Source organism: Rhipicephalus microplus, chromosome X (assembly GCF_043290135.1).
Source record: "Rhipicephalus microplus isolate Deutch F79 chromosome X, USDA_Rmic, whole genome shotgun sequence".
Lineage (NCBI taxonomy): Eukaryota > Metazoa > Arthropoda > Arachnida > Ixodida > Ixodidae > Rhipicephalus > Rhipicephalus microplus.
Window position 1 is genome coordinate 304,111,689 of NC_134710.1, and position 26,385 is coordinate 304,138,073.

General features: G+C 43.1%; 1 protein-coding gene across 3 annotated transcripts in view; it reads left to right on the forward strand.

Moving 5' to 3' along the window:
- The window catches only part of LOC119161344 (uncharacterized), a 50,037-nt gene extending 25,178 nt beyond the window's left edge, over positions 1-24,859 (forward strand). For 2 of the 3 annotated variants that reach the window (XM_037413766.2, XM_037413770.2), the window contains exons 6-7: positions 12,689-13,002; positions 17,576-24,859. In XM_037413766.2, the coding sequence (XP_037269663.2) occupies positions 12,689-12,969 (281 nt within the window). In that variant the 3' untranslated portion in view covers positions 12,970-13,002; positions 17,576-24,859. The remainder of the gene's footprint in view (positions 1-12,688; positions 13,003-17,575) is intronic. The other variant, XM_037413767.2, reaches the window with a different exon arrangement.
- The last annotated feature ends 1,526 nt before the right edge of the window (positions 24,860-26,385 follow it).

Consider the following 26,385-nt stretch of genomic DNA (forward strand, 5'->3'; position numbering starts at 1 on the left):
TCCTCAGGACTGTTGTAGATATGCATGACCCAGCAAAAATGTGCTACTGTGCATCGAGCGTGCTGCTTTTGCTAGCTAGGCTGTGTGTTCTGGCGCATCTGTACTTAGCAAAAACCACCGCATTACACACCGTAAGCGAGTGCAATGCATAGCGGGGTTGACTCTCAGGTTCTTTGTTGTGCGTAGCGCATTCCTCCGGTCACTGCGGTTTTCATTTCGACGCTGCTGTGTGCGGTCACCTATGCGCGTTTTTCCGTGAGCGAGTACCTTGTTGTGTAAACGTAGTCATGCCTTTAATGCGAAGAGTCTCCTGGATGCTGTGGCGTATGGGTTCTCAAACTGGGTTCAGTGAGCGACGAAACACATGCAACCCACTCGCGGTTTACCCCCTTATCAATTAACTTAGTTAAATAAGGGAGTTTTCATTGCATTTGGAATAAATAAAGCCATCGCGTGCCAAATCCGCACATTGGTGTCTGCAAATAGCGAGAGACCCACGTGGTAGCTGTACTAAGGACTCGTCTATAGTCCACGCTATGAAACTAGCACGATTTATGAACCTGTGGTGCTCAAAACACGGGTTCAAACCAGTTTAAACGGACACCTCGGTGACTCATGACGTGTCAGTGATGACATAGCACAGTTTTCATAAACGGCGGTTTGCAATACTGCTCCCTTTTGTAATCGAAACTTGCAACGAGCGCTTTAAGAGGTATCTCTGTGTGCCGGCTTTTAGAGGCATCACTGTGTGCTTGGGCTACACGAGCTTTTAGACTTAGCTTTATGTTCGACCGGTGTTTCGGTTGGCAGCTGTTCCTCAGTGAGACTAACTAACATACTTCTTCTTTTTCCTTTTTTTTTTTCAACAAATTTGGTTGCTGTGCATTTGGTGGCTCGTTAGCGTGGACACATTGCTTACCTGCGCTGGGTTGTGGGAGCGCTTTACGCTAGTCATGGAGTGGTATAGATGGCAATCCCAGGTTTATGTATTATTGGGAGTTCTACATAAACGGTGATGGCCTTCGATATCTAAGAAAATATAACAGGCCAATGTGGGCACTACTAACAACGTGTGGTTGCACGCGTCGAGAGGCGGTAGCACCAGCACCTAGTACAGTTCAGTTATAACTAGTGCCGTACACACCCGCTTTACAGTGCGGTGAGGTTTCTTGGCTCCCACACCGCACTCTTGAAACAACATGCTTTTGATGTCTGATGAAAGCTTGTAGTAAACTTGGGGGGGGGGGGGGGGGGACACTCTATGTGACCGCTCAACTGAGCAGATAGAGAAGCAGACGTACAAAATTGAAAGCAGTAATATTCTAAATCATGTCTCTGTTCTTAAGCAAAGGCTCACTGTTACGTAATTACGATTCTTGTGCGGTTTCATTTTTGTAATTCTTTATGAGTGTGAAGCGTTTTTCCTATTCAAATGTTTGTAGTGGACCCAGTTTTCAAAATGCTTTTTTTTTTTTCAATATTATTTTAGGTTTGTTACAAGGGCAAGGTAGGTTGCATGGAATGTAGTATAGTGCATTTTACATACGGCAACGATCTGTTAAAAAACTTTCTTCAAAGTCTTTTTCATTGTAATGTGTACTACAAGCCAATTAAAGTATACACTTGTGCCCCTCCTGTTGCTAAAAATTTTTTTTTTTCAAGTTCCTAGGACGACATATTAAATGCCACTAACAGCTCCAAAGCAAGCTTTGTCTGCTCCAAAATTGAAATTTTGCTGCTCCATGAATTTCTCCCAATTCAGTCTCAACCGTCTCATCCCTGCATGTATCACATTGAGCTCTATTGTCCCATCAAAAGCTGAATACACATGCCGTTCACTTGATTACAGGATGGAGCGATGCCCGGGCCAGTGTATCTTTAGATAAGGCAAATTCCAGTTTGAGTTGTAATGGGATTGCTTCTTTCTTTTCGTTTGCAGAATCATGTTAAGTTTCTAATGAATAAGGTTGTGTGTTTCCCAACATTCGTTTCTTCGTGTTGGCAGTAGCTGATATTCAAGCAGACATCCCAGGAATTCTAGACATCACATGTCGCGCCATCTGTCGGCGGCGTCCGGTCGCCCCATTGTAACTGAGTGGAAAGCGCATGAAAAAAAATCATATCTCACGAACCAGAAACGATATTAAAATCGACTCCCGGTTTATCATACTAGGCAATCACCAGAACATTTGAAGCCTAATTTCAATAACATGCCACTAAGTGCCTTCCGTCCCAGACAATCTGAATATTTTTCCTTGTAGCCTATGGGAGCAGCCACAATTTCGACACACTTTGGCCTCTTTAAACATTGATTGCAAAGCTTAGAGATTTCAAAAATGACTCCCGGTTTTAGATTGGCCGATAAACGATCTTCTGATTCATATAATGCGTTATTCTGTAGCTAAAGCCATGTAGCTTCCAAATTCATTTTTGTCAACCTTATAGACCCTTTTCATAAATATAAAGCTGGCTTTTCTGCAATGCACTTGTGTTATGCAATGGAGAAGTCAAAAAGGTCTTGTTGGTACCAATTTAATGTAGCTACAGCGTTTCCAGAGTAGGCAGGCTTAAGGCAAAAGCTGCCTTCCGTAACGGAGAAGGCAGCTAATAATTAGTAAATAGCATGTTGCATTGTTTGATTACGCTCTGACGAGGAAAACACATACATGTGCAACTAGAGCCTCATTTTCACTTGATGGACAGCAGGTACCGCCGTTTGTTGAACGAATATGCAGTGCAAGGAAGTGAACTTGTGGAATACGAAAAGTGCTTATTAGTTGTTTTCAAGGACCGCATTTGCATCGGGGTGTTTCAGAACTGCTCGAGGCGCTGGCAATGTTTTTCAACGCATGTGCTTTGTATTGCGTATACTTTCTCACGTATCACTCGTATAAAAATCACGAGGTTTGAACTGCAGTTCAGGCACCAGTTAGATGACTAAGGATCTGCTGTGAAAATAGAATAGGTCGTGAGTAATATCAATCGAAAGAACCATATCGTGCAAGAGTACCTTAAATGTGAAGCATTCAATAATAAGCTTTGGTGACTTTGGGCGTATCTGTCGTTCTGTCTAGCCGCTTACGACTTCGTGCTCTCCGCACCATATCGTTCATGAGGTTTATATCAAAACTGGTGTGGCATAACATGACTGTATGACGATCATAAAGGACAGGTCATAATAAAATCATGTCTTGCTTCTCATGAACATCATTGTTTACAGGCCGTGGTCATGGTGCTCTTGTGGCCGTTTCGTTAACTTGATATATACCGAAACCGGTATGATGAGGCATTTGTGTATGACTAACATAAATGACTGATAGTAATGTGAAAATCGTGACGTGCATGTCGTATAGCATGACAGTATGCCAGACGCATGGTGCGTATGTGGCCGTTCGGCTAGCTTTATATGTTCGAAATTTGGAATTGGATGATGTGGCTGTATAACAATTATTGTAGACATTGAGATGACAGTCATGAAATTGATGGCATGTACAACATGACTTACGTGCCCTGCTCACGGTGCGCTGATAAACATGTCGCTAGCTTGTAGAACCAAATTGATATTGTATATTGTGAGGGTAACACAAACTAAATGACATGTCCATGCATCTAAATAATGACATGCATGTTTGTAAACATGACTTACTCCTTGCAGGCTGCTTCGCATTACACCAGTTGAGTATGCGTTAGCAAAAAAATAGCAAAATACGTTATACTCGTTACCCAAACAAAAATGGAAGGCGTTACTACCCTGTGTTACCTGCAAAACAAAAAAGGGTAGCGTGTTACTGTTACACTTACTAAAAAAAGTAATGGACGGTTACCTCGGCCGTTATTCTGCAATCATAAGTTTTAAAATGTCTTCGCTGCAGGATCTCAAAAAAAAAAAAAAATTCTAATATGTTTCACATAAAACTTATTAACTAAACAAGGATTATACCAAAAATGCTCATTTAATGAAAATTACTTGTACAAATATACCGAAACTTAGCAATGTTATAGTTTGGTTGCCTGCACAGTTAGAACTTCACGTGATGGCTTCTTTTAATTAATTCAGAAAACTTCATTTGTGTCCTGAAGCCTGGTCTTTTCAGACCGAGGCAGGCCGCGTTCATGTCGGTACTGTCAAGCCGAGCCTTGTGACGTCATCGTGGACCTTCTGGACTGCCCGTAGTTGGTCTTGATAAGACGCGCTCTGCACCATCGTCTGCCAGTAAAGCCATTGTTCTTTGTGGTCGGCGAGAGTCGTGGGACAACCCACCAGCATGTGTCTGATCCCAATGATGCCATCGCATGCGTCACACTTTTCTTGAATTTCACTGTCAGGGAGAATTTTATGGAGAAAATACGGAGTTGGGTTAGTTCTGGATTACAGTAAACGTAGCGTGACTGCCTGAGCCCTGTTCAATTTTGCGTGTGACAGTGGGAATTGCCTACACCCCAAGTAATAATATTTTGTGATGTCGTTGTAAGTGATTGAATTATCTTTATAGCCCCCGGAATGGTAGTGGGCGTCTGATCGAGTCTCACCGGCACGGCAAGCGAGTCCTCGTGCAAGGTCATTCGTCACCTCATTGAGGTTGACCCGAGTTTCGTCCACTTGTGAGTATAGTCAGGGCGTCCCTTGCCTCTCCCTGGCTGTCGACCACCACAGCTGTGTAGGCCTCTTGGCCTTTCACCCAGGCTGCGTCCACGACGGCCGCCTGTTGTCCTACCTGTTCGATTTCTTTCAATAAAGCTTTCGCTCTCACTTTTCACCTGCTGACATTGTGTTCCGGATGCATGTTTCTCAGCAGGGGAGTGGTTCTGATCACCTCTCTAAGCTTCTCATTCAGTTCGACCTCGACCTCCTTTGGGTTCTTCGATCCATTGGGGACTGACCCGATTGCCCTGAGTATCATCCTACCCACACGTGTCCTCATTAGTCTTTCCTGCTGCGCCGTCTGTTGCGCTTCAGCCATTTTTTGCATAGTATTGTGTACGCCTAAGCTCACGAGTTTCTCGTTCGACGCACTGTTGGGTATACCTAGGGCAGCCTTGACTAACTTTCTGATAATGGTGTTGAGCTTGTTCAGCTCGGCCTGGGACCATTGGAGGAGACCTGCCACGTAGGTGAAGTGACAGAGAGCGAAGGCGTGCAGTAGCCTTAGAGCGCTGTCCTCACCAAGGCCCCTGTGTCGGTTGGTGATTCTCTTTAGAAGCCTGAGTACTTGGTCAGTTTTTTTTGGAAATATGCGGAATGGCAGTGAGGTTGCTACCTCCCGCTTCTATGTAGAAGCCTAGAACTTTAATTTTCTTGACCTGCTTGATCGCGGATCCATCCTGACAGCGCAAGATAATCTTGGGTTCCTCACCTGGGACATAGCCTTTGGGTCTTCGACCCCTACCTCGATTTTTTTATAACCAAAAGTTCTGACTTCACCGCTGAACAATTAAGCCCCATTTCGCCGAGGGTGCTTTCCACGATGTCTACACTCTCCTGAAGTCTAATCTCTGTTTGGGCTATGTTTCTGTTGGCGCTCCATATGGTTATATCGTCAGCATATATTGCGAAATGTATACTGTCTATCCGCTCCAAATCCTTCGTTGCGAAGGAAGGATTTGGCTCACCCATGTTTAAAATTTAGCATGTTTAAATTTAGCAATTTTAAACATGGGTGAGAGCACGGCTCCTTGTGGGGTGCCTCTGTTGCCCAGTGACTCTAACTTAGATTTTAGTTCTCCTAGTGTGAGGTTTGCTTCTCTACCACTAAGAAACGACGACTATGTGGAAAAGCCTCTCGTCCAGACCCAGCGTGAATAGGACTTCGAGGATGGCTTTATGCTCTATGCGGTCAAAAGCTTTTTCGACGTCGAGACCTAGGAGTGCTCTCGTATGCACTGGGCTAACCTGTATGAACTGGTGCTTGATCAGGAGCATGGCGTCCTGAGTCGACAGCCCGGGACGGAAACCGATCATGTTATATGGGAATATGTCATGTTGCTCGATATAGCGCGCTAGTCTGTTGAGAATGACGTGTTCCATAGCTTTACCTAGGCATGACGTAAGTGAGATCGGACGGAGGTTAGTATCTAGGCTTAGTGGTTTACCTGGTTTGGGTATGAGACTAGTATTGGCTGGCTTCTATTCCTCCGGATATTCTCCTTTTTTCCGTAAGTTGGTGAAGTGATCAGTCAAGAAAGTGATAGTCATTGTCTAGATTCTCTGACTCGAAGCAATTTTTCTCAGGGTAACCTTATGCAGAATATGAGATCCAATCATCTATCCGTAAGAAGGCATCATGACTCTCAAGAAATTTAGTGTAATTGGTTTTTTTTCTGTTTATAATAGCACATCTACTGGACATCGCTCCGATATTGTACACCAGGTGCTAGTACAGGCAATCACGAAGGCCTACATTGGCGCCTTCCTTTATTTACTTTTAAGGCGGGGTGCTTGTACGAATAAAATATAGGCACAACTTTCGTGGAAGTAAAGAAATGCTTTAGTGGCATACGCACGAAAAAAAAATATGTGCGTAAAGATTTTTTCGTTTCAACCTGTATAGTTACCACGAAAGCTTGCGAGCATTTATGTTCAAGCTTTAGCCTGTGCTCAGGGGGTCTAATAACCAAAAACGTAGTTGCCGTCGAAAAGACCAAGAAGCATAACTTGTTCGGGAAACCAAGTTTAAAAGTCTTATCAAATTTGTATCACGAAATATTTCGGACACACAGGACGATCAATCTAGTGCTTGAAAATAAATGCAATCGATGCTACGGGCGTGAGTCCATTCTGAAGCGCCAAAACTTTTAGAGACGGTCTCATGAGAACATGTCTCAATCGCGTACATTTACAGTTTGAAACCTAGTGCAGCAGAACTAAAATATTTTTACAGCAATTTTGCACTGGCATTTTGCCTTATAATTTTATAAGTAACGGTAGTACAGTTGGACAAATGACTGAAAGCTGAAAGCTTTTTTTTTTTTTAACCGTGAGAAAAAAAATTTTTCATTCATAGGCCGACAAGTTTCACAGATGCCTCTGAATTACCTGCAATCACATCATAATCATATAGTGGTTTTGGGACGTTAAACCCCACGTATCAATTACCTGCAATCGCAGTACGAGCATGTGACAACGTGATCCGTAAAAAAAGATTCTTGGGCAGCGTACAAGCCTGTGCCCCAAACTAGCGATGGTGATAGCGATGGTGAAAGCTGGTGCCTTCCGAGGCGTGTCAAGCCACGGCCGGGCTAGACTGCACCTGCGCGCTCGCTGAAAGAAGCGCGCGCAGGTGCAGTCTAGCCCGGCCATGGTCGAGGGAAGGGAGACACAATGCTCAGGAAGGGGTGTGTGTGGGAGGGCAAAAGTGAGGAAGAGTACAATGTCTCATGGGATTTCCTTGCCACTGCTTCAGCAAGTGCAGCACGGGCACAATTTTTGACCCAGTAAGGACACCTGGTGGGACACTTCCTCGACTGCCACAATGTCTATGATTCCTGGCCATGTATGCACGCACCCGTTTGTGTGCCTGTATGTACATGCGAAATAAAACTTTTTCGGGGTAAGGAATACAGCAGCCTAATTTGAGAATGGGTAGAACTACGACTTGTGCAGAAAACGAGCATATGCGAAAAATACACTCAAATACGTAATACAAGAAATTTTCTAAAGGGTTAGATTGCTTATATAAATGGAAGTATACTCCACGCTTTGAGAAGCCTGAATATTGATAAGAATGCACACACGCTGAACATCGGTGTACTTACAGAGGAGAATTAAGTCTTCGGGAGCAATTTAATTAAAATTACTGTACTGTTCGTCACCTTGTTTTTAATGTGCAAGTTTCCGATTTGCGTCGTTCTCCGTCACAGGTCGTCTGCATCCTTCGTTATGTTGCCATCTTTCCACCAGTGATTCCATGCATTGTGGCACACTCTGATGGTCTTTGAATATCGCTTTCTCCTTTTTTGGGCTTAAGCGTGTGACATGGTGAAAATAAAAAAACTATGCAGCTGCTTCTCAACATGCGTAACGTGGTCACATATGTTTTTTTAAGGTTGACCCATTTAGCACCGTTTCCAAGTATGGCTGCTAGGTTGCGAGCCCTCAGTTGGAATCGCGAATAGGCCTGAATTCTTTACACTTAGTGGGCAGGAAATCTGATCTACAATAGCCTATCCTTGCACAAGGTCCCTATTCAACGGGCCGTAACTGCAAGTAAGACCAAATTATGTAACATGTTTTTTATTCATTGTGAAAGCTGATGTGCAAGAGAATTAGTGGGGTAAAGCTCGAGAAATATTTAAAAAAATGTTTTAATTGTTGTCAGAATTTTTCATTGTATGCTGTTTTCTTGGAAGTTAGTGCGATTGTATCTCGATGAAAACTGTTATTAGTAAATGCTTTGGGAGTATTATAAGTAAGCATGCTGAGAATGTAATGTGTAATTTTGGCCGCTCTGTCATATGCCCTTTTTGAAATAACCTGCAAAGTAAGCAGGAACATTCTCTGGGTTAATTTTGAGGTTTCCTATAAAAATATGTACACTACCCAAAGAAGCGAAAAATAACTGAATGCAAGCAAAAACATGCATATATTTAGCTAAACAAATTTGTGGTGTGTAGCTATAATTTATATTGTCTGATTCATCCTCAAAGTCGGGGGAAAAAACAGCATAGCAGGTAAGGATAGCACTCCACCTCGTCGGAAAAATTTATCCGGCGAAACCAATTGTAAATCTCTTCTTTCCACTCATGAGGCAAGAGTATATAAAATTTTAAAATAAATTTAAAAGGGCCCTGAAGCACTTATTGAGCACGGTCAGAAAACGCTGCCGATTGGTCGTTTAGGTGCCCGAGAATACGCAAGCGAAATATGATAGTGCAGCACGCGGCCTGAAATTCACACTAAATTCTCAGTCAGCTGAAAATTTCTTTCTCTTCTCTCAACAAATGATGCAACAAGCTCAAAAATCACTCGGTCACAGCCATTGTATCAGCCATTGGCTCATGTGAGCATAGCCCGCTCAGTTCTTGTTATGGCTGTCACGGGAGGCTCCGACTTGTCCACGTATGTGCATGCAATCACACTGAAAAGCCAAGTATTCAAAGACAAAAAGAGAGAGAGAAAGTGCTCAAGGTCACGAGGTGCATGTGACGTGCTCTCTTTCCTCATCTCATTTCTCCCTGCTTAGCTTCCAGTGCTTTCGTCAGGACGAGAGAATAGAGAAAGCGATTGCAGTGTGTAACAGATCTGTAACTCCACTCGTACTGGGCAGATTTGAAAAACATTGGCGGCAGTGAATTCGTGAGGCAATAAGCTTCTATAGTGACTCCATTTTACGGCTACTTGAAAAAATGTAGCAGGGCCCCTTAAGAGGTCGACTGGGCATGCTTTGTTTGATCTTACTGTAAGAATACTTTTTCTATGGTCAGAATGAACTTTAAAAAACTCTTCTTCAACTGCTCAAAAGAAACAACTTCACTGGAAATTAAGTTGCAATTCCACAAGTTTGCGCTAATGTGCTCTCTTTTTTATTGGTCGTGCTGTGGCTTTTGTTTGTCCTGTAATGCATAAGGTGAGGTTTGCAGCTTTGCAAAATGATAAATTATAAAACTTGGTGCTCTTACAGAATTGTAACTCAATTGCATATGACCTCCAAAAAAGCCTTGGCAGGCAAGTCACTAAAACTATCAGTACACTCCAAAAGTTTGTGGAGAATAGCAGTGCTCATTGATCTCTATGAATATGGTACCACTGGCCATTTGTGGCTACCCTATGCCTAAATCTTTTCTCATTTGGAACACGTGAAGACTAGTCAGTATAGTTCCTCTGTCATCAAGATCTTTGTTTTTATGGAGCTTAGCTTTACATGTGGGCACGATGGGCGACTAAACATTTTATTGTAGGTTGATGCTTCCTATTAAATAATGGTAAGAGCATTCTGTGTGTTTGTGCTGACATAAGTCAATTTCAGTATTGGCTTAGTCATGCAGAATCGGGACAAAACTACAAATTAGACCTTTACCAACTTGCTCATAACCTTACCCTTACCAACTTGCCATACTATCAGTGCTGTTACACTGAAACCTCATTAGCAGAAGCCCACAACTGCCACGAAAACACTTTATTATATCCAAAAAATTCGGTATAATTATTTGCACAGTAGAATCTTGATGATACGATCACGGCTAATCCGAAATTCGGGATAATACAAATTTTTCTGTGGTCATGGCCGAGGCCCATTAATTTACAATGTGCTAGAGCACGGTTGTTACGAACTGATTTTTTACCCGAGTCATTTGATAGGAATAAACACCGCCCCACCGACAGCCGTGGAAGCGGAAGCAAGCAGTGTGCATGCAGGTGCTGGAAGGTGTGCTGCACTGCCGGTTTGGCACCTTTCCAGCGTCACCTGCGAGCAGCGGGCGACATGCTCCAAGATCTGCGCTATGTCACACACCGGAGTGCGCCTTTTGCTTTCACTTTACAGTTTACAGGTGGCACTGGCCACGGTGGAGACACAAATTCAATCCAATCCAATCTTTTTTTTGCTTGGTGGTAGGTGTTCTCTGGTGCGGATACAGTGGCTACTATAGTGTGGAGGCTGTCAACGCTGTCCTGCCCAGTTGCTTTGTTGCGACTGTGCCTTTTTGCGGAGTTGCAGCAAGCTATGCCTCGCAAGCAGAAAGCTCTCTCCTTTAAGGAGAAATTGGGCATTCTTCGAAAGGTCGATCAGGATCCCAAAAGAAAACGCACGGAGTTGGCTAAGGAGCTAGGCCTCGCTGCGTCAACATTATCAACTGTCCAACAATTGTTGGACAGCGGGACTCAATAATGAAAACTGTGCTTTCGTACAGCGTCAACTCGAAGCAAGCGAAGACGGCTCAACACGTGAAGCTTGGAATAAGTGCTTTGGACTTGGTTTAAAGAGGTTACTGCCGCCGACGAGATTGCATTTGCTCTGAACATCAACAGATTTCAGGCCTCATGTGGGTGGCTTCACCGTTTCAAGACGAGACACAGTCTCCTTTACAAAAGCGTCTGCGGGAAAGTTGAGAAGGCTGACAAGACCAATTTTAGTCTCTGGCTCACAAAGCTGAAGTCGCTCATCTCGGGGTATGAGCCTCGTGATATCTAACGCAGAGGAGGCAAGCCTGTTTTTTAACCTTCAGTCTGAGTGGAGCCTCTTCTTAAAAGGTGAAGCGCGCTCCCAAGCGACCTCACAAGATCAGAATACATTCCTAACAAAGGCATTGAACAATCTCCTGTTTTGCCACAAATTTGCTCGGACTTTTTGGTAGCAGGCACTGATGCCCCACATTCTGTTGAACTTGTCTTACTAACTATTGAAGGGAATAAGAACCATGCGTTTTGAGCGTATTGTTATGGTTATGAGAAAATTTGTTCATTCAGCTGTATATGAATTTTTGAGTAATTATAATGAGTTTTGTTGTTTGCCAAGACATTGCACGACTCTCTACTGATCAGAGTTTGATTTCTTTAATAAAAAAAGTTGAATAAACTGCCTAGTTCATTGTGTAAAAATACAGACCCAAGCGAGAAACAGAGGTACGAGATGTACGCAGTTTCACGATGGTGCTGATCTTGCGCCTGTCTCCTGATTGTCCGTTTTTCGCGTTACCTGCTCCAGTATGCAATCTTAAAAACAGATTTTGGGAGTTAATCAAGATAGTTTTCCAAATGTCACTGTCTCTTTGATAAGTATTTCATGTTAATGTGTAAAATTTGAAATGCCGAGAAATTGGAATGACCTAGCTGATACATATTGTTAGGACCGCTTTCACAACCTTTGAACAGCAACTGCTGGATAATCGTCTGCGTCGATCACTTCACCAGATACGCCTAAACCGCTTTGATGCAGTCCTCCACAGCCGAGTGGGTCGCGGTCTTCTTGTTGTGATTGGTAGTTCTTAGTCATGGGTCCACCTGAGTACTTAACAGTGACTGCGGTCGCCAGTTCATTGCCGACGCTGTGGAAGAATTGCTTCATCTCTGCGCTTCACAGTTCAGACATTCTATGCCCTATTATTCCCAGACAAACGTCCTTGTAGAACGCACCAACCACACCCTCGCTAATATGCTGACTGTGTATGCCTCATTCAATCATGAAAACTAGTATGAGGTTTTACCATTTATTACCTACGTGTGCAATACAGCGAAGCGTGAAACTATGGACTCTACGCACGATCGCCGTGCTGCTCCCTCGATACTTTCCTTCCATTTACACTCCATTCCAAGGACTCAGTTGCCGAAACATTGTGCCGCGCCTAAGAAGCCCGCCAAATTGCTCGTTTGCGCACATTGGTGTCACAAAATCGCTCCAAGCAGCGGTACAATCGACGTCACAATGCCATTACATTCATTAAAGGCGAATTTGTGGGGTTGTGGACCCCTCAATGCACCTTCTTGTGCACTGTTTGGACTTTTTATAGTTTCTCAATGCTTTTTCTTGTATTCCATCTCAATTTGACTCATTAAGTAGTGCAGTCTTTGTGTTCATTTACATGCTTACGCCCTGATAGAGTGGTTAGCACCGTTATGCTGACGTTTCATGCTGTGAAGGTTGTATACCATAGAGTAATCATAGTAACAGCTCACATGGATAACTATAGCTCTGTAATAACATGAACCATCTTTCATCTTTTGCGGGTAGTCACAGCATGGTCTTGCTTTTGACAGGTGAAGAGCCTACAGATACAAGTGAGCGTGTTGGCAAAAGCAGTAGCAAAAAACTGCCTGTCCACCTGAGGCTTGGTGATGCCAGCACAGTGTCCTCAACAAGAAAGAAAAAGAGCAAAAGGAAACGATCTTCGCATGACTCAAGAGGATACAGTGTCAAGCGAAAGCATACGAGCGCAAGAGGCCTTGACTCCAACGTGCGGCGTGCCTGGCTGGGCCGTGACCAGCACTGCAACCGCCGTAAGCGCATGCCATCTGGCCTCAGTGATGGCACTCCCTGACACCCATAGGAGAAGAGGGAGGTGTCCATGCAGGTAAAGTGCCCTCTCTGTGCATTGCTTGCTTTTTGCACGAGTTGTTTCTAGTGTACTGCATGTGTGGCGTAGTATTAAGGGGAACACTCGACATTTTGTATGTTTCCACCTTTTCATGGCAGTTCTATCCTTACCACTACTCATCTGACCTTATTTTTTGTTTTAAAAAAGGCCATCACATTATTGTCCCAGCTATTCTCAGCTTACCATTGTTATAGAGAATAAAGGGATCAATAAGGTTATATGCTCCGTTTTTTACTGAACATTTCAATTGCTGTTTCTAAAGCTCCTGTTATCAACAGCGATGGCCATTGTCAAAGGACTGTTTGTTGTCTGGAAATGTGGGGCTGCGTTGACTGCTTCAAAGCAGTCAAAAGTCATATCTGACATCTCCCAAACACTGGCACTCACTAGCACAGTGAAGGCATGGCAAACTGTGCTAACTTGCATAATCAAAACCAAAAAATGCTATCTCATGCGATTTGAAACAAAACTCTGCACGATCATGACATACACATAGTTCTGGCGCCTTTTGGTGCTTGCTGTAAACAATTGGCATTAATTGACCCAAGGAAGCTGCTGTTTTTTGTTTTATTAGGTTTTTTTACAGTACAAGGCATTGCCTGTGGTCAAGACAAAAGGAGGTGGTTAGCTTACTGACATGGTTTTGGGTTTGTTTGTTTCAACAGTTAGGGTTGTAGCATACCTGCCAAGTATCCCGGATCTTCTAGGATACTCCCGGATTTTGACAGTTCCTTAAGTTTGTACGGGTGGCGAGAAAGTTTTCTGGAAATTGAAATTTCTGTGCATGATCTGGTCGCATAGACGCAAATCCTACCCAATCTGATCCAGGCTTTCGGCAAAACAATCAAACCATCGCGTAATATCCCAAATGTATTAAGAGGTGTTGATGTAAAGGTACAGTGTAAATCTCGGTGATTTGAATTTGTGAAATTCCCTAACCGAATTCCACTTGTGTCCGATGGGCCTAAATTGGGATGTTCTGAGCATGTTGGTCCATTGTGCCAGATGATACAAAGTTTGATTGGAATCTTCAGAAGGGCATGCGCGGCCAACAAAACCGTCGTTGCTCTTGACACGATCATGTAAGGTGATGACTACACTGACCTTGAACTCGGAAAATGCACGCACGTATAATTCTCAATTAATCAAAGCGACGCTTCTTTTCGCAAACGCTGAGGACAAAAACCACGGCAGATACTATAATGGATAGCAACAAGCGCCTTAGTTTTGAAGGCACGTTGCAGCTGGTGCTTGGGATTTAGAAACAGAACTACCGTTTATGGTAATAGCCACGCACTGAGCCGCAGTCTCTGTGACCCGATCATCGATAAAGACTATAGACCCATTCCATGTTTGTAAACACAGGTAGGCCGTCGTCGACATTATGGTTAAAATTATAGCGATGTCCGCACGTAACTTCCGCTATAAGCGCCGAGGGCTGCGATGTGTCCCAACAAAACGACGTTGTGAGAGGCCATAAGCGTTTGAAAGCCATAAGCGCTAAGCGCTGCGATGTGCTCCAACAAACAAATCTAAGTTGTGAGACGCGACTCACATCCAACCGCTACGCAGCAAGTCAGCATACCTAGATAAAGTATCTAGTAGTATCTAGTAGGCAGAGCGTCTTTTGCCTACCAAGACACCGCCACCGCATTTTCATGACATAAGTCCGGTGGAATTTGTCTATGAGCTTTGAACGTATGCGGTTAATGCAGCAACAGATTAAAAAAGGCGATCAAGACTTAAGAGAAAGCACAGAACGTTTCGGTGTTCATGTCGCTCTTCGCATGGTGGAGCGGACTTTAGTACTTAGTTTTCAGTTGGCCTGAAGCAAAGCTTTGATGTATGCTCCACGGCAGCCAGCTACGCCGTCCCTGAGGGATCTGTTTGCGTATGTCCCCCTCAAAACGTACGCAAGTTCTTTTGACGCAAAGATATGTTTTATGTGTATATCATGGTTTGCAAACAGTTTTTACTAAGTTTTTTTATCATACAAAGTTTTAGGAGATAATATTTTTGATCCGGCTTGATATACGTACATATCATCGTGATTTTATAGTTGGGACACCCCATTTGCTGTCATCATTCTAATGGGTATAGCGCACCACGACAAGGACGGAAAAGAAGGCACAGCGTGTGTCTCTTTTTTGCGTCCTTGTCCTGGTGCGCTCTACCCATATGAATGATGAACCCCAGCCAACTAGCGTAGCAACGTGCCTTAGTAAATTCCATCTGCATTGTTTATAAGATATTATGAGACCGCAACGGCAATGTCTGCACTTATAGGTATGTTCGAGACCCCCCCCCCCCCCCCAAACCCGCTTTCTGTATATTGTTGTTATTATTATTATTATTATTATTATTATTATTATTATTAGTAGTAGTAGTAGTAGTAGTAGTAGCAGTACTACTACTACTACTAATAATAATATTAATATCATTTGTGGAAAGAAAAAGGTTGGGAAAAAGCACATCCTCCCCTCCCACCCCATTGAAGAAATCTCTTGAATTCGAAACCTTGAACTTGACAGGTATGATTGTTGTTGACTGCGTTAATATTTTGCCAGCTTGCTTAGGAGCTCTGTGTGAAAGGTACAGTATGGTTTAAGGTGTGATGTATAATCGAAGCTCGAAAGTTTGCCTGGCCGCTCTAATGTCTCTGTTATGTACTCAAATTTTGGTGCCAATAAAGAGTGTTGATATTAGTAGGTTTGGTGCCCCTATACAGCACCGAGTGTTTTAAGGTAATATAAACTCCAAATTAGCTGTAGTTCAGTTGTTAAAAAACGGGCCCGAGTAAAAATCGCGTGGCTAGACAGTTGATTGAATTGAACCATGTGCACAGTGTAAACTCCAGAATTTGTGATATATGTATGGGTTGTGTGGTGTGGCCAAGTTGCTATTTTAGTGCTGAAGAAAATAGATTGTTTCTGTGTGTTTTGCAGTAGGGATTAATGCCTGAATGTTGTCTAATTGAAGGGGCAAAATTCTGTGTAGTTATATCATTCATATATGCACTTCTACTGTGGTGTCTACTGTTGTCATTATAAGCCATCAAATACCTATATTTAAAGGGACACTAAAGGCAACTATTAAGTCGACATTGATTGCTGAAAAAAACCTCTTAGTGTTACTTTAGTGTCAAGGAAGTGGTTATTTTGAAAAAAAAAAATCATGTTTTAGTGGTCTACATTGGGTTAGCGCACTTGAAATTAGCCGCCTCGAGCTGAACGTGTCACGAAACTGTTGCTGTGCACAACGTTGCCCGGGTTTACTGCGTGGCCGCCGACACCAGTAGCAGCAGAACAAAAGCAGCGGGAGCCACAGCAGCAACAACGGCCACTGAACAATTCCCCGCCATTGGCTCAGCGATGGTAGGCGTGTTTTGATTCAACTGGGCTCGGCTAGATGGCAGGACCTGTCCAGTTTAACCAGGTGAAAATTGAACTTCGGAACCACTCTCGTCATTCCCCATAGTAAAGTGCGGTGGTTCGTTTTTCCATGAATCAAACGGAAATGAACTAGCAGCATTTTATTATGTTTCTTGATACATGGAAGGTTCTTTATTTAGTGCAGCTAGTTCGTTTACTAGTGATTAATTGTAGGTGATACGTCTGACGTAATATCCTATCGTAGCGCATGTGTTCTCATGCATTTACCTTAATTTATCTGCAAGCAGGGCAGTGCTGTTGATATTATTGTCATTTTAGACATTGTCATAGCTTTCACTGTGGCATAAATTGTTGCAGTGAATGGGGTGAAGCACATATGGCAAGCACTCTCAAATCATGACAGGTAGATTGCCACTATCCCTCAAGAGGAAGGTATATAACAGCTGCATCTTACTATTACTTAGCTACGTAACAGAAACCTGGAGACTTACAAAGAGGGTTCAGCTTAAATTGAGGACAACGCAGCGAGCAGTGAGAAGGAAAATGGTAGGTGTAACCTTAAGAGACAAGAAGAGAGCAGAGTTGATTGGTGAACAAAACGGGGTTAAGGATATCATAGTTGAAATCAAGAAGAGGAAATGGAGATGGGCCGGGCATGTAGCACGTAGACAGGATAACCGCTGGTCATTAAGGGTAACTAACTGAATTCCTAGAGAAGGCAAGCGGGTTAGGGGGAGATAGAAGGTTAGGTGGGCAGATGAGACGAAGTTCGCGGCTATAAATTGGCAGCAGCATGCACAAGACCAAGTTGACTGGCAGAATATGGGAGAGGCCTTTGTCCTGCAGTAGACATAGTCAGGCTGGTGATGATGATGAAATTGTTATTTGACTTTAGTGTCTCTTGAAAAAAAAGTTGCAGTTGTTAGGGGCAACATAGTTTTATTCTTTGAAGAGTAGAACATGAAAGTTATTTACCATGTGGGTCACTTCTTTACAAAGTGCACTGTTTTTACTTTTGTGATTTTTACACAAATTTGGCATGCCGTTTTACAGTATGCCTTATGTGAGCATGTGTTCACTTTTATTTTGTGCTTCAAAAGGGAAAGGGATGGTGTATATTGTAGAGTAGCATTCTTGATAACATCTTTTTCTCACAGCAGGTTGTGTGTCGCCGATTAAAGTACTTAAGAGGTCTGGCTCACCCCCCCAATGACTCGTCTTGCACTGTTGTGTGATGAAAAAAAAAATATTCCTGAGCTGAAACTGACTCTGACGAACACACTGTGGCTGCCTGCTTGGACTCTTTTGATCTTGTTATGCTGTACAAAGCTGTTAGTGTTTGGTGTGACCTGGCAATGTAATTTCATTGTGTGTAACATTTTGAAAGTGTTGATTTACTGTGTGTTCAGTATGAAAGAGATATCCAGCAGAGAGCATTTTAAAGCATTCTTTTCTTTCTTTCTTGCACAAATCTTTTTTATAGTGCACAACGTACGTTTTTGCTCGTTCTTTTTTCTAGTTGAAAACTTATCTAGCTGGCTTATTTTCATACTGGGCAAACTGCTTTGTGCCACTGTTTGTTACTGAATGAATTGTCTCACATTTTTGTGACAATCATTTGGTGCCAGATGGCAGGGCTACTTAACCATATCAAGTTATATCATGGTGAAATTTCTGGCGAGACAGATGTATGCTGGGCCATTTTGTTCATTGCAGCCTAACCAGTTCTGCTGCATGTTCTCCCATGTTCCGAAAAAATTGTGTAAATAGTAGTATTTAAATATAACTAAAACGATTTCATTCTATACTGTCACAAAGTAACTTGGTTATAAAAAGTGATTGCGATGTGGTTTGTTTTTTTCTACATATAATTTTAGGTAACTAGTTTCTTACTCACAAGAAAGGATTTTTTATCTTGTTTGAATGTTCTACCAAACGTAAAACTGGGTCTTAAAAAGACACGAGCTGCGACGAATGCACTAGTTTTAAAATATAATTTTTTTGCGTGCTTAACATATTTGTATAGTGCATGCGTCTGATGGGTTTACACTGTATCTTAGTTGTTGTATCATTTGCCAAGCATTGTGTTTTTAAGTCTTTTGCCCTATTGCCTTATTTTTTACCTCTTTATTATATGTAATAAGCCCCATTTACAAGCTGTATTATTGTTATTTTTTGTACATTTGTTTTTGCTTATACACAAAAATGCATTCTCCAGCCTTGTCTTGCAGACTTGTGCTGTGGTTAAAGCCTAGAATAATTGCTTTTGTCATCAAGGCAGTCAGTTGTTTTTTAGGCTGATTTATTATTTTCTTATACACGATAATGCATTCTTTAGCCTTGTCTTGCAGACTTGTGCTGTGATTAAAGTCTAGAATAGTTGCTTTTGTTATCAAGGCAGTCAGTTGTTTTTTAGGCTGTAGTCTCTGTAAACTGTTCTATCTGCACCATGAAGTAACTGTTTTTTGTTACATTGTTGTATTTGCCTTGTACTTTAGACTAGTTTTTTTTGTTACTTATGTTAACATGTTAATAGTATTGACAGGTGCATACCTTTCTTTTGGATAAAATGTGGCAGTAATCCTTCCCTTGCAAGTAGTATATGTACTGTGCAGGTACCGTTGTCCTTGGAAGCCATCTATGGTGGTGGTCTTTTTTTTTTTTTTTTGCTCTCTCTCTTTCTTTTGCCTACCAAAACGGTCGTGTGGTCTTTTGTTGCCTTTGTATTTATTGCAGGTATAAAAAAATGCAGCACTGAAAGGCGAGAGCATTTTGAAAAAAAATTTTTCTTTTTTCAAAATTTTGACATTTATAGTTCATTGCATGCAGAAGACTTGTATTTTCATATCTCATTTGTTTTGTATATATGCTGTTTTATTATTGTTTCATGTCTAAGAGAAATGAAAAGTAGTAAAGCAAATGTGAATCAGGGCTATTAAAATCAGTTGAAAAATCTGCCAGCGAAACTGTAGACATATGCAGTTCATCCAACACCACCTAGACTATTGACAAGGCCCCTCCAGGGAGAGCGTGACGTCACGCTAGTTGCCCACCTGCACCTAGGCCGTCGTCGCCACTCGTTCTTGTTATATCTGCTGTGGGCACTTATTGAAAGCCGGTGTTTCTTTTTTTGTTCTTTTTTTGTTCCTGCTAGTTGCCCACCTGCACCCCGGCCGTCGTCGCCACTCGTTCTCGTTATATCTGCTGTGGGCACTTATTGAAAGCCGGTGTTTCTTTTTTTGTTCTTTTTTTGTTCCTGCGTGGTCTGCATTTGTTTACGCTTGCCTTTACACTTTAGTGATCAATCTGTAATAGTCAGAAATGCATTTGTAGAGGTGATTTTATTAGGACGAAAGGCTAAAACCATCCTACCTCATTTCTTGCTCAAGGTTTTGATTTTTCTGTCAGCTGCCTTTTTTTGTGCGGTGCTTTGGATGGTGTCATTTCGAAGTCTACAAAAGTTGTTCAGAGCAACATTTGTTGCAACACACTCTACATGCCGCACGATAGTCTCAGAGGTATGGCCATTTTCACAAGTCTCTAGCTCAAGATCTCCTAGCAGTGATGTGGTAATGGAGCTTACAATGCCACATTGGTTGTTCGACGCGAGGAACGCCTTTGCATTTTCTCCCTTGGTGAGCTTTTCGACAACAAGCGTTGTCATCAGCACCATGTGCACAGTACATGGCTGCGGAAACTTTAAGCTTTCTCTTGACAAGTTGTCAATCATTGTGTTACCTTCCACATCTATGTTCCTGCTCTCCAGGACGAGCACGCTGCTGCAAAATGCACATGACAGCTTCTTCAGAGCTGAATGAGCACAATATCCAGCGATATAAGCAACGACCTCCATGTCATGCTTTGGGTTGGAAATTTCATCATTTGAGATGTGAACAGAGAAGTTATGTTGCGATACTTCTGTGTCACTTTCGCTGCTGATGTCTGGCTGCGGAAGCATGAGCAGCTTTGGCAGACGCTGCCTCACGGAAACATGATATTGTGCACCAGCAAGCTGACGGTAACGACCGAAGCGATCTTCAAGAGTGTCAGTTTGAAATTTTCCCAGCAAGACATACTTGAACTTCAGTTCTTCTAAACAGTACCGCGACAGCTCAACAAGGGAGTAGCAAGTGAGTCTCAACGCAGAATGTGTTTCTCTTGTCAAGCAGCCACGGCTCATGTTGACGCTGCTCCAAGCATCCAGCCAGTCTACCATGCCACTAAGGAAAACCAGCTGTTGATCCACCGTAGAATTCACTGGATTTTGAAGGGTGTCGTTCAGTCGGCGACCTTTCGAAGGGGTCTTCACGTTGACGATTTTCCACCACGTCGATATGATGTTTATGAAGAGAGCTGTTGAACTGGCACATGTGGTTTCAAGGGCATCGCCACGCGTCTCAAGTGCGTTTGACACAAACGGATTAATGACATTTAACACCAACTTTACATTTTGTCTCTCCATAGGTGTTGGATTAATTGCCTTGGAATTTAGCTTGTAGCCAAGCTTGAGAAGCGATGTCTGCTTCAGTGCATACAGCTGCCGTACGGCTTCAAATGATGCTGCTTGCATTCTGGGCGGCCCGTCGGGCAATATTCCTGACAGGCTCACTTCAGGAAAGTAAAAGCATATTCCTTCGTTTTTTTATTCATCCAGTTGTTCCTGATGCATTTCAGTATGTGCACAGGGTCTATGACATAAAACAGAGGCCGATTGTTGTCGGCTGGATGAGGATATACAATGCTTACTTCCTGTTTCTCTGAGAAAAACGACATCATTTTCCGGTTGAGAGAATTGTCGGTAATTGCAGCAATGAGCCTGAGACCCATAGATTCCACTTCTAAAATTACTTTCTTGCAGAACTCATGTAGAATTTTGGCGGTTATTTTAGCAACAGGAAGAATGTGAAGCACATCTTTGTTTGATGACAAGAGCGACTGAAGCATGAAAACATGAACGGTTGTAGCTGCCTCTTGAGAATTGGCTGCAGATCCAACTATGCTGCCCCCTTTATAATAGAAGTATGGCTTGATATGAATTTCATCAACCATTAGCGTCACCGTCTTTTTGTGCGGCTTGCATGCACTTCACTCTTTCTCGAATGTAGGAGAGGAAGTTCGCTTCGTTTTGCTCCTTCAGTGGATCGCCTCCATACTTAGAACAAACGCGGCGCAGGGTTGAAGGATGGGGTAAAGTCAACGTCGACGCTGATCTGGCAAAGTTATAGGCGTGCGGAGATATGGAGTGCAGGATGATAGAAAACACTAATGTTTCAGCACTGTAGCGTCGAATGGGGGCAGCGAGTGCGAGAGCTATTTGCTCATTTAGCAAACGAAACAAAGCACTGTGTTCTTCGGTCGTGTTACTGTCTTGGGACAGTTCATTCAATAAGGAGCCGATATGCTGCAACATTGACGCTGTTTTCGACGGACTTGCAACTTCAGGCGTCTCAGTCATGTGGTTTTCCAGCTGCTGGAGCAGTGAGGACAACGTCCGGATGTCGCGCACTGCGTCTGGAACTGCGCCTCCGCAAGGTAATGAAACCAGCTTGATCATACCTGCTGAGACTGCAAATGAGAGATCAGCAAGCACAGTGACGGAAAACCTCACGTGCGGTGAAGGATTATCTTCGATGCGGAGAAACATCACAGAACGTTCGTTGGCCTTGATGGTCCAGAAATCATTACTGCATACAGCAAAAAGCTTGCCTCTTAAGTGTTCGAAAGAGGACACAGCATTTCTCTCCTCTTCGCTTTTTTTTGCGCATATAGAGTCCTTAATCGCTTTACACAAGGCCTCGTCTTCCATTCAAGCTCGTTTCGAGACAGGAGATTCTCGACGATTGCGATTCGTGCTCTGGTAGGACGGACAGTTCGGAAACACAGATGGTATAGCATCTGACACTAGGCGCACCCTCTCGCTGTCGACTGTCAATGTCCGCCCCACGCAGCGTCCGTTCGGACGCTGCGTCGAAATGTGACAGCTTTGTGATGAAGTCAGCCTCGAGGAATGGAGTTCACAGACCTCCGCCAAGCATAACAGTGACTTCATTACTTTCATACGAAACGGGCCATAACAGTGACTTCATTACTTTCATACGAAACGGGCTAATGGGAACTTTGACACGAGCCTGCGTATTTCTGTTTTATTTTACCGCACTTCCCTACCTGAAGCGCGACAAAACTATCATCACCACTCACGATACTCGCTCCGTTCAACAATAACAGAGTCAGAACACCAGTAATGCGATAGAGCCGGTAAGACAACAAACTTCAGCAGTTTCTCACCTTGGAGTGTATGCTTGGTGTGAAATCCTTTCGCGTAATGGCTTTTATCCAAGACTTCTTCCGAGCTTCATCCTTGGGGAATGCGAAACACAACAACGTCCCATGTCGCACTGATCGATGTGTAATCACGTACTCACAAGTACAACACCAATAAAATAGGACACGTGGGAACGGACGAAGACTCAGAGCAGTGCGATGCAGCACCAAGCCTAACGCAGTCTAACCAGCGAAGCAGGTAGCAATGAAAGGCAAACCTGTCGTGGCTTGTCCGCCGTTCGGGGTAAAAAAGTGTGCGGGGTGACCAACACCACCACCTGAGCGACGCGTCCTCGGCCACTGGACAGTCGGTGATATGTCCGGGGAGGGGTTGAGGCTGCCACCCAGGATCCGGCGAAGGACGACTCTTGTAACGCGTCTCACGAACAAGTAGAGGATGCGTTTAATTTACATATTTGCAAGAGAAGTACATTGCAACGAGAGCGTACAGACGCGCCTTTCCATCACAAGGGCCCAGAGCGCACTCGAGACGAGCGGGCCAGTGAAGTCCAGAGAGAGGGCACAGCACACTCCTGACACGCTCCTTTTATAGCCGTCCGTGCACGCGCTAGACGCCAACTGTGTGTCCCAGCGACGCTGATGTGCATTTCCTGCGGTGCACACAGACGCCTCCCGCGTTCCTGCAGGACGTGGACAGCGTTTGACCGTTACGCCGATGAGCGTCCCTTGCAAGCCACCTCCTTGCTGTGCCGGTCATAACATCCGACAACTAGCGTGACGTATGCCGTCTGGAGAGAGGGGTATGAACGGGCCTTGTGAATAGTCTAGGTGGTGTTGGTTCATCACATGCTTAGCACCCTGATTGGCATTAACTTAATACATTCATCCGAATAACAACCAGTAGCCCTCTTTAAAGGTATGCTTCCCAATTATTCAACAGCATTGTTTTTATATTACCTTTGCAAACTTAGTATACATATGCCATGTCCTTAGAACAAAAATGGATGAAGTGTGGCATTTGTGATGGAATGCATGCTTTTGCATGTGTTGTGTGTAATATTCTATGTCATATAACTTTTTTCTTCCAGTTGTTACTGCTTAAAATATTTGGCAGTATACTTTTACACTAAACCTCAAGGTAACGGACTCGGATATAACGAAATATCGGTTGTAACTAAGAGAATGAAGAATAGTTTTGCAATAGGTATAGTGTTCGAACTATGCCTTTATTACAAATTTTTGGATATGACAAACTTATTTTTGTGTAATATGCTACTTCGTTATAATGAGGTTTGAGTGTATCTTGTACATCTCCTTTTCTTGCATCTACTTCTGCTATTGTGCTGCTGCTGAAAGGGTGTGACAGTTCTCTAGTCAGCAAGTTCTGAGCTCACCTTTTCCATGTGATTTTCCAGTGTATAAATATTATGCCTGTGTGAATGCATGCATGTGTGTATGTGCGTAAAACACTTGCCCATGGCTAATTCAGCAGGGGCAGTACTTTTGTGCTGTGCTCCGTATTTCCCTTCAAGTGATGATCAGCACTTTTAAACGGACTGTTCACGTTTATGTTGCAGTTATAGTGTTTATTGCTACCATCTTGGGGACGCTCATATGCCTTTGGATTGGACTATCCCACACTTTCCTTTGTGTTGCAGCTGGCTGGGATGGTGTTTATTACCAGCCTTATTTGGTCATGCTTGTGTTTGTATATTGTCAGCATTTTTACTAGGCCCGGTACACATTACCACGAAACTTGGGAACAGTGCAAGATGGCCACTGTTACCTGGCAGCAGAAAGCTATCAAGAGGCTGGAGTCGTATGTCTGCCACAGTGTTCTCGCTAAAAGAAATCACATGTGCTTCGCATTCAGCGACCTTCAATTGAAAGCCCCCAGTGTAAAGGAAAAAAAGAGAGAAACAAAGAATAAAAGCCTGTTCCACAAAACTACCTCCTCCAACCCCTCTTCCCATACCCCAATTTACTCCCCTGAAAAGGATAATCATGGCGAATATCATAAATTCACACAAAATAACTTCTGTGTTGAAAAAGAACTTTCAAATCATCCTCTGTAATTATTTCTTGTATATAGCCATGTACAGAAAATAGGGAGAAGAAAAAAAAAGTGAATAAACTATTTTTTATTGCTTTGACAGAAATTGTGCCTTATTTATTCAATGTACACAAATACAGAAACAAGATGGTCAACTGGGTGAAATATGCCTGCATATGTATATACTGGAAGCCTATGCAGGCGACCATGCTCAAGGGCATTCTTCAGAATCGTCGAAGAACAAGCAAGCAACAAAAAAAATTGAAGTTGCCTCGCCGTGGTAGTCTAGCGGCTAAGGTACTCGGCTGCTGACCAGGAGGTTGCTGGATCGAATCCCGGCTGCGGCGGTTGCATTTATGATGGAGGTGGAAATGTTTTAAGCTCGTGTGCTCAGATTTGGTTGCACATTAATGAACCCCACGTGGTGAAAATTTCCGTAGCCCTCCACTAGGCTTCTTTCATAATCATGTGGTGGTTTTGGGACGTTAAACCCCACATATCAATCAACAAAAATTGAAGTTACTGTTTATTAAAGTACAATTGAAAGTACTCTCATTGAACATGTTGGAACATGGCTTAACGGAGGAAAGATGTACACATGTTGACAACTGAAGAACAAAATACACCGACATTCATTCACAAGCAAGAACAGGCTTACCGCTATGTGGCAGGGAGCGTGTTGGTGTTATATTGATTGTAGTCTCATAAAAAAGAACAGCATTACGAATTGACATACAATGTTTTCAACTATTACAGAACTGGTTCAAGTAAGAGTGGGTAAACTTCGTGGTGTTATTCTTGCAGAATTGTTGCTCCTAATTCTACGGCAATACAAAAAGACTGCAATGGCTCACGACTTGCTGCTTGGTTAATCCACTGCTTTAGGTCATCAAAGACCACAAACCGAAATCTATTGATCGGCTAGGAATGGCAGTATGCATGCAATGATGTATTGGTTCATACCGACGAAGGGGCTTTCAACATCTTTTCAGCGTGGCCAGAAAGTGCTGCAGATTAGTAGTCGAAGCTGTTTCGAACATATGAGGAAAACATCGTAGCACAGTGCTCAGCCTAGAATTTACAATTCTCAGTCGGAAATAACTTGTTCCTTCTTCGCTCTACAAATGATGGCAAACATAAACTCTCAGCCATTGGCCAATAGACCTTATGTGAAATTAGCATTGCCATCTAGTGGGTACCATAGCAATCGCTGGCGCGATCTTGGTTATGTCAGACAGAGCAGGTGACACCATGCGCAAACTCTCGGAGCATGTGCTTTTGCTTACTCCTTCGTGAATGCAGCAGCAGAAGACGTGCTCTTCTTTATTTTATGCATGGTAACACTGCTGTGTTCGCTTTTGCAATCAACGTGGAGTGACCGATACTGAATGAAAGAATTATACATGTCTATTTGATATGGGTGAGAAATCTTTCATTGACGTTCATTCGGATCGAATCAGAGATGCTTTTGGCTTATGCAAAAGCTGTTTAGCGAGGTCAGCCACCTAGCGTGTATTAATGTGTAGGCGAAAATCTTTTTGATATTGAATAAACATGAGCTGTAGCATGTGCAGCTTGCACCGAAAACTCTTTAGTGCACATATACGCGCTTTCTAACACAACAAAAGCAAA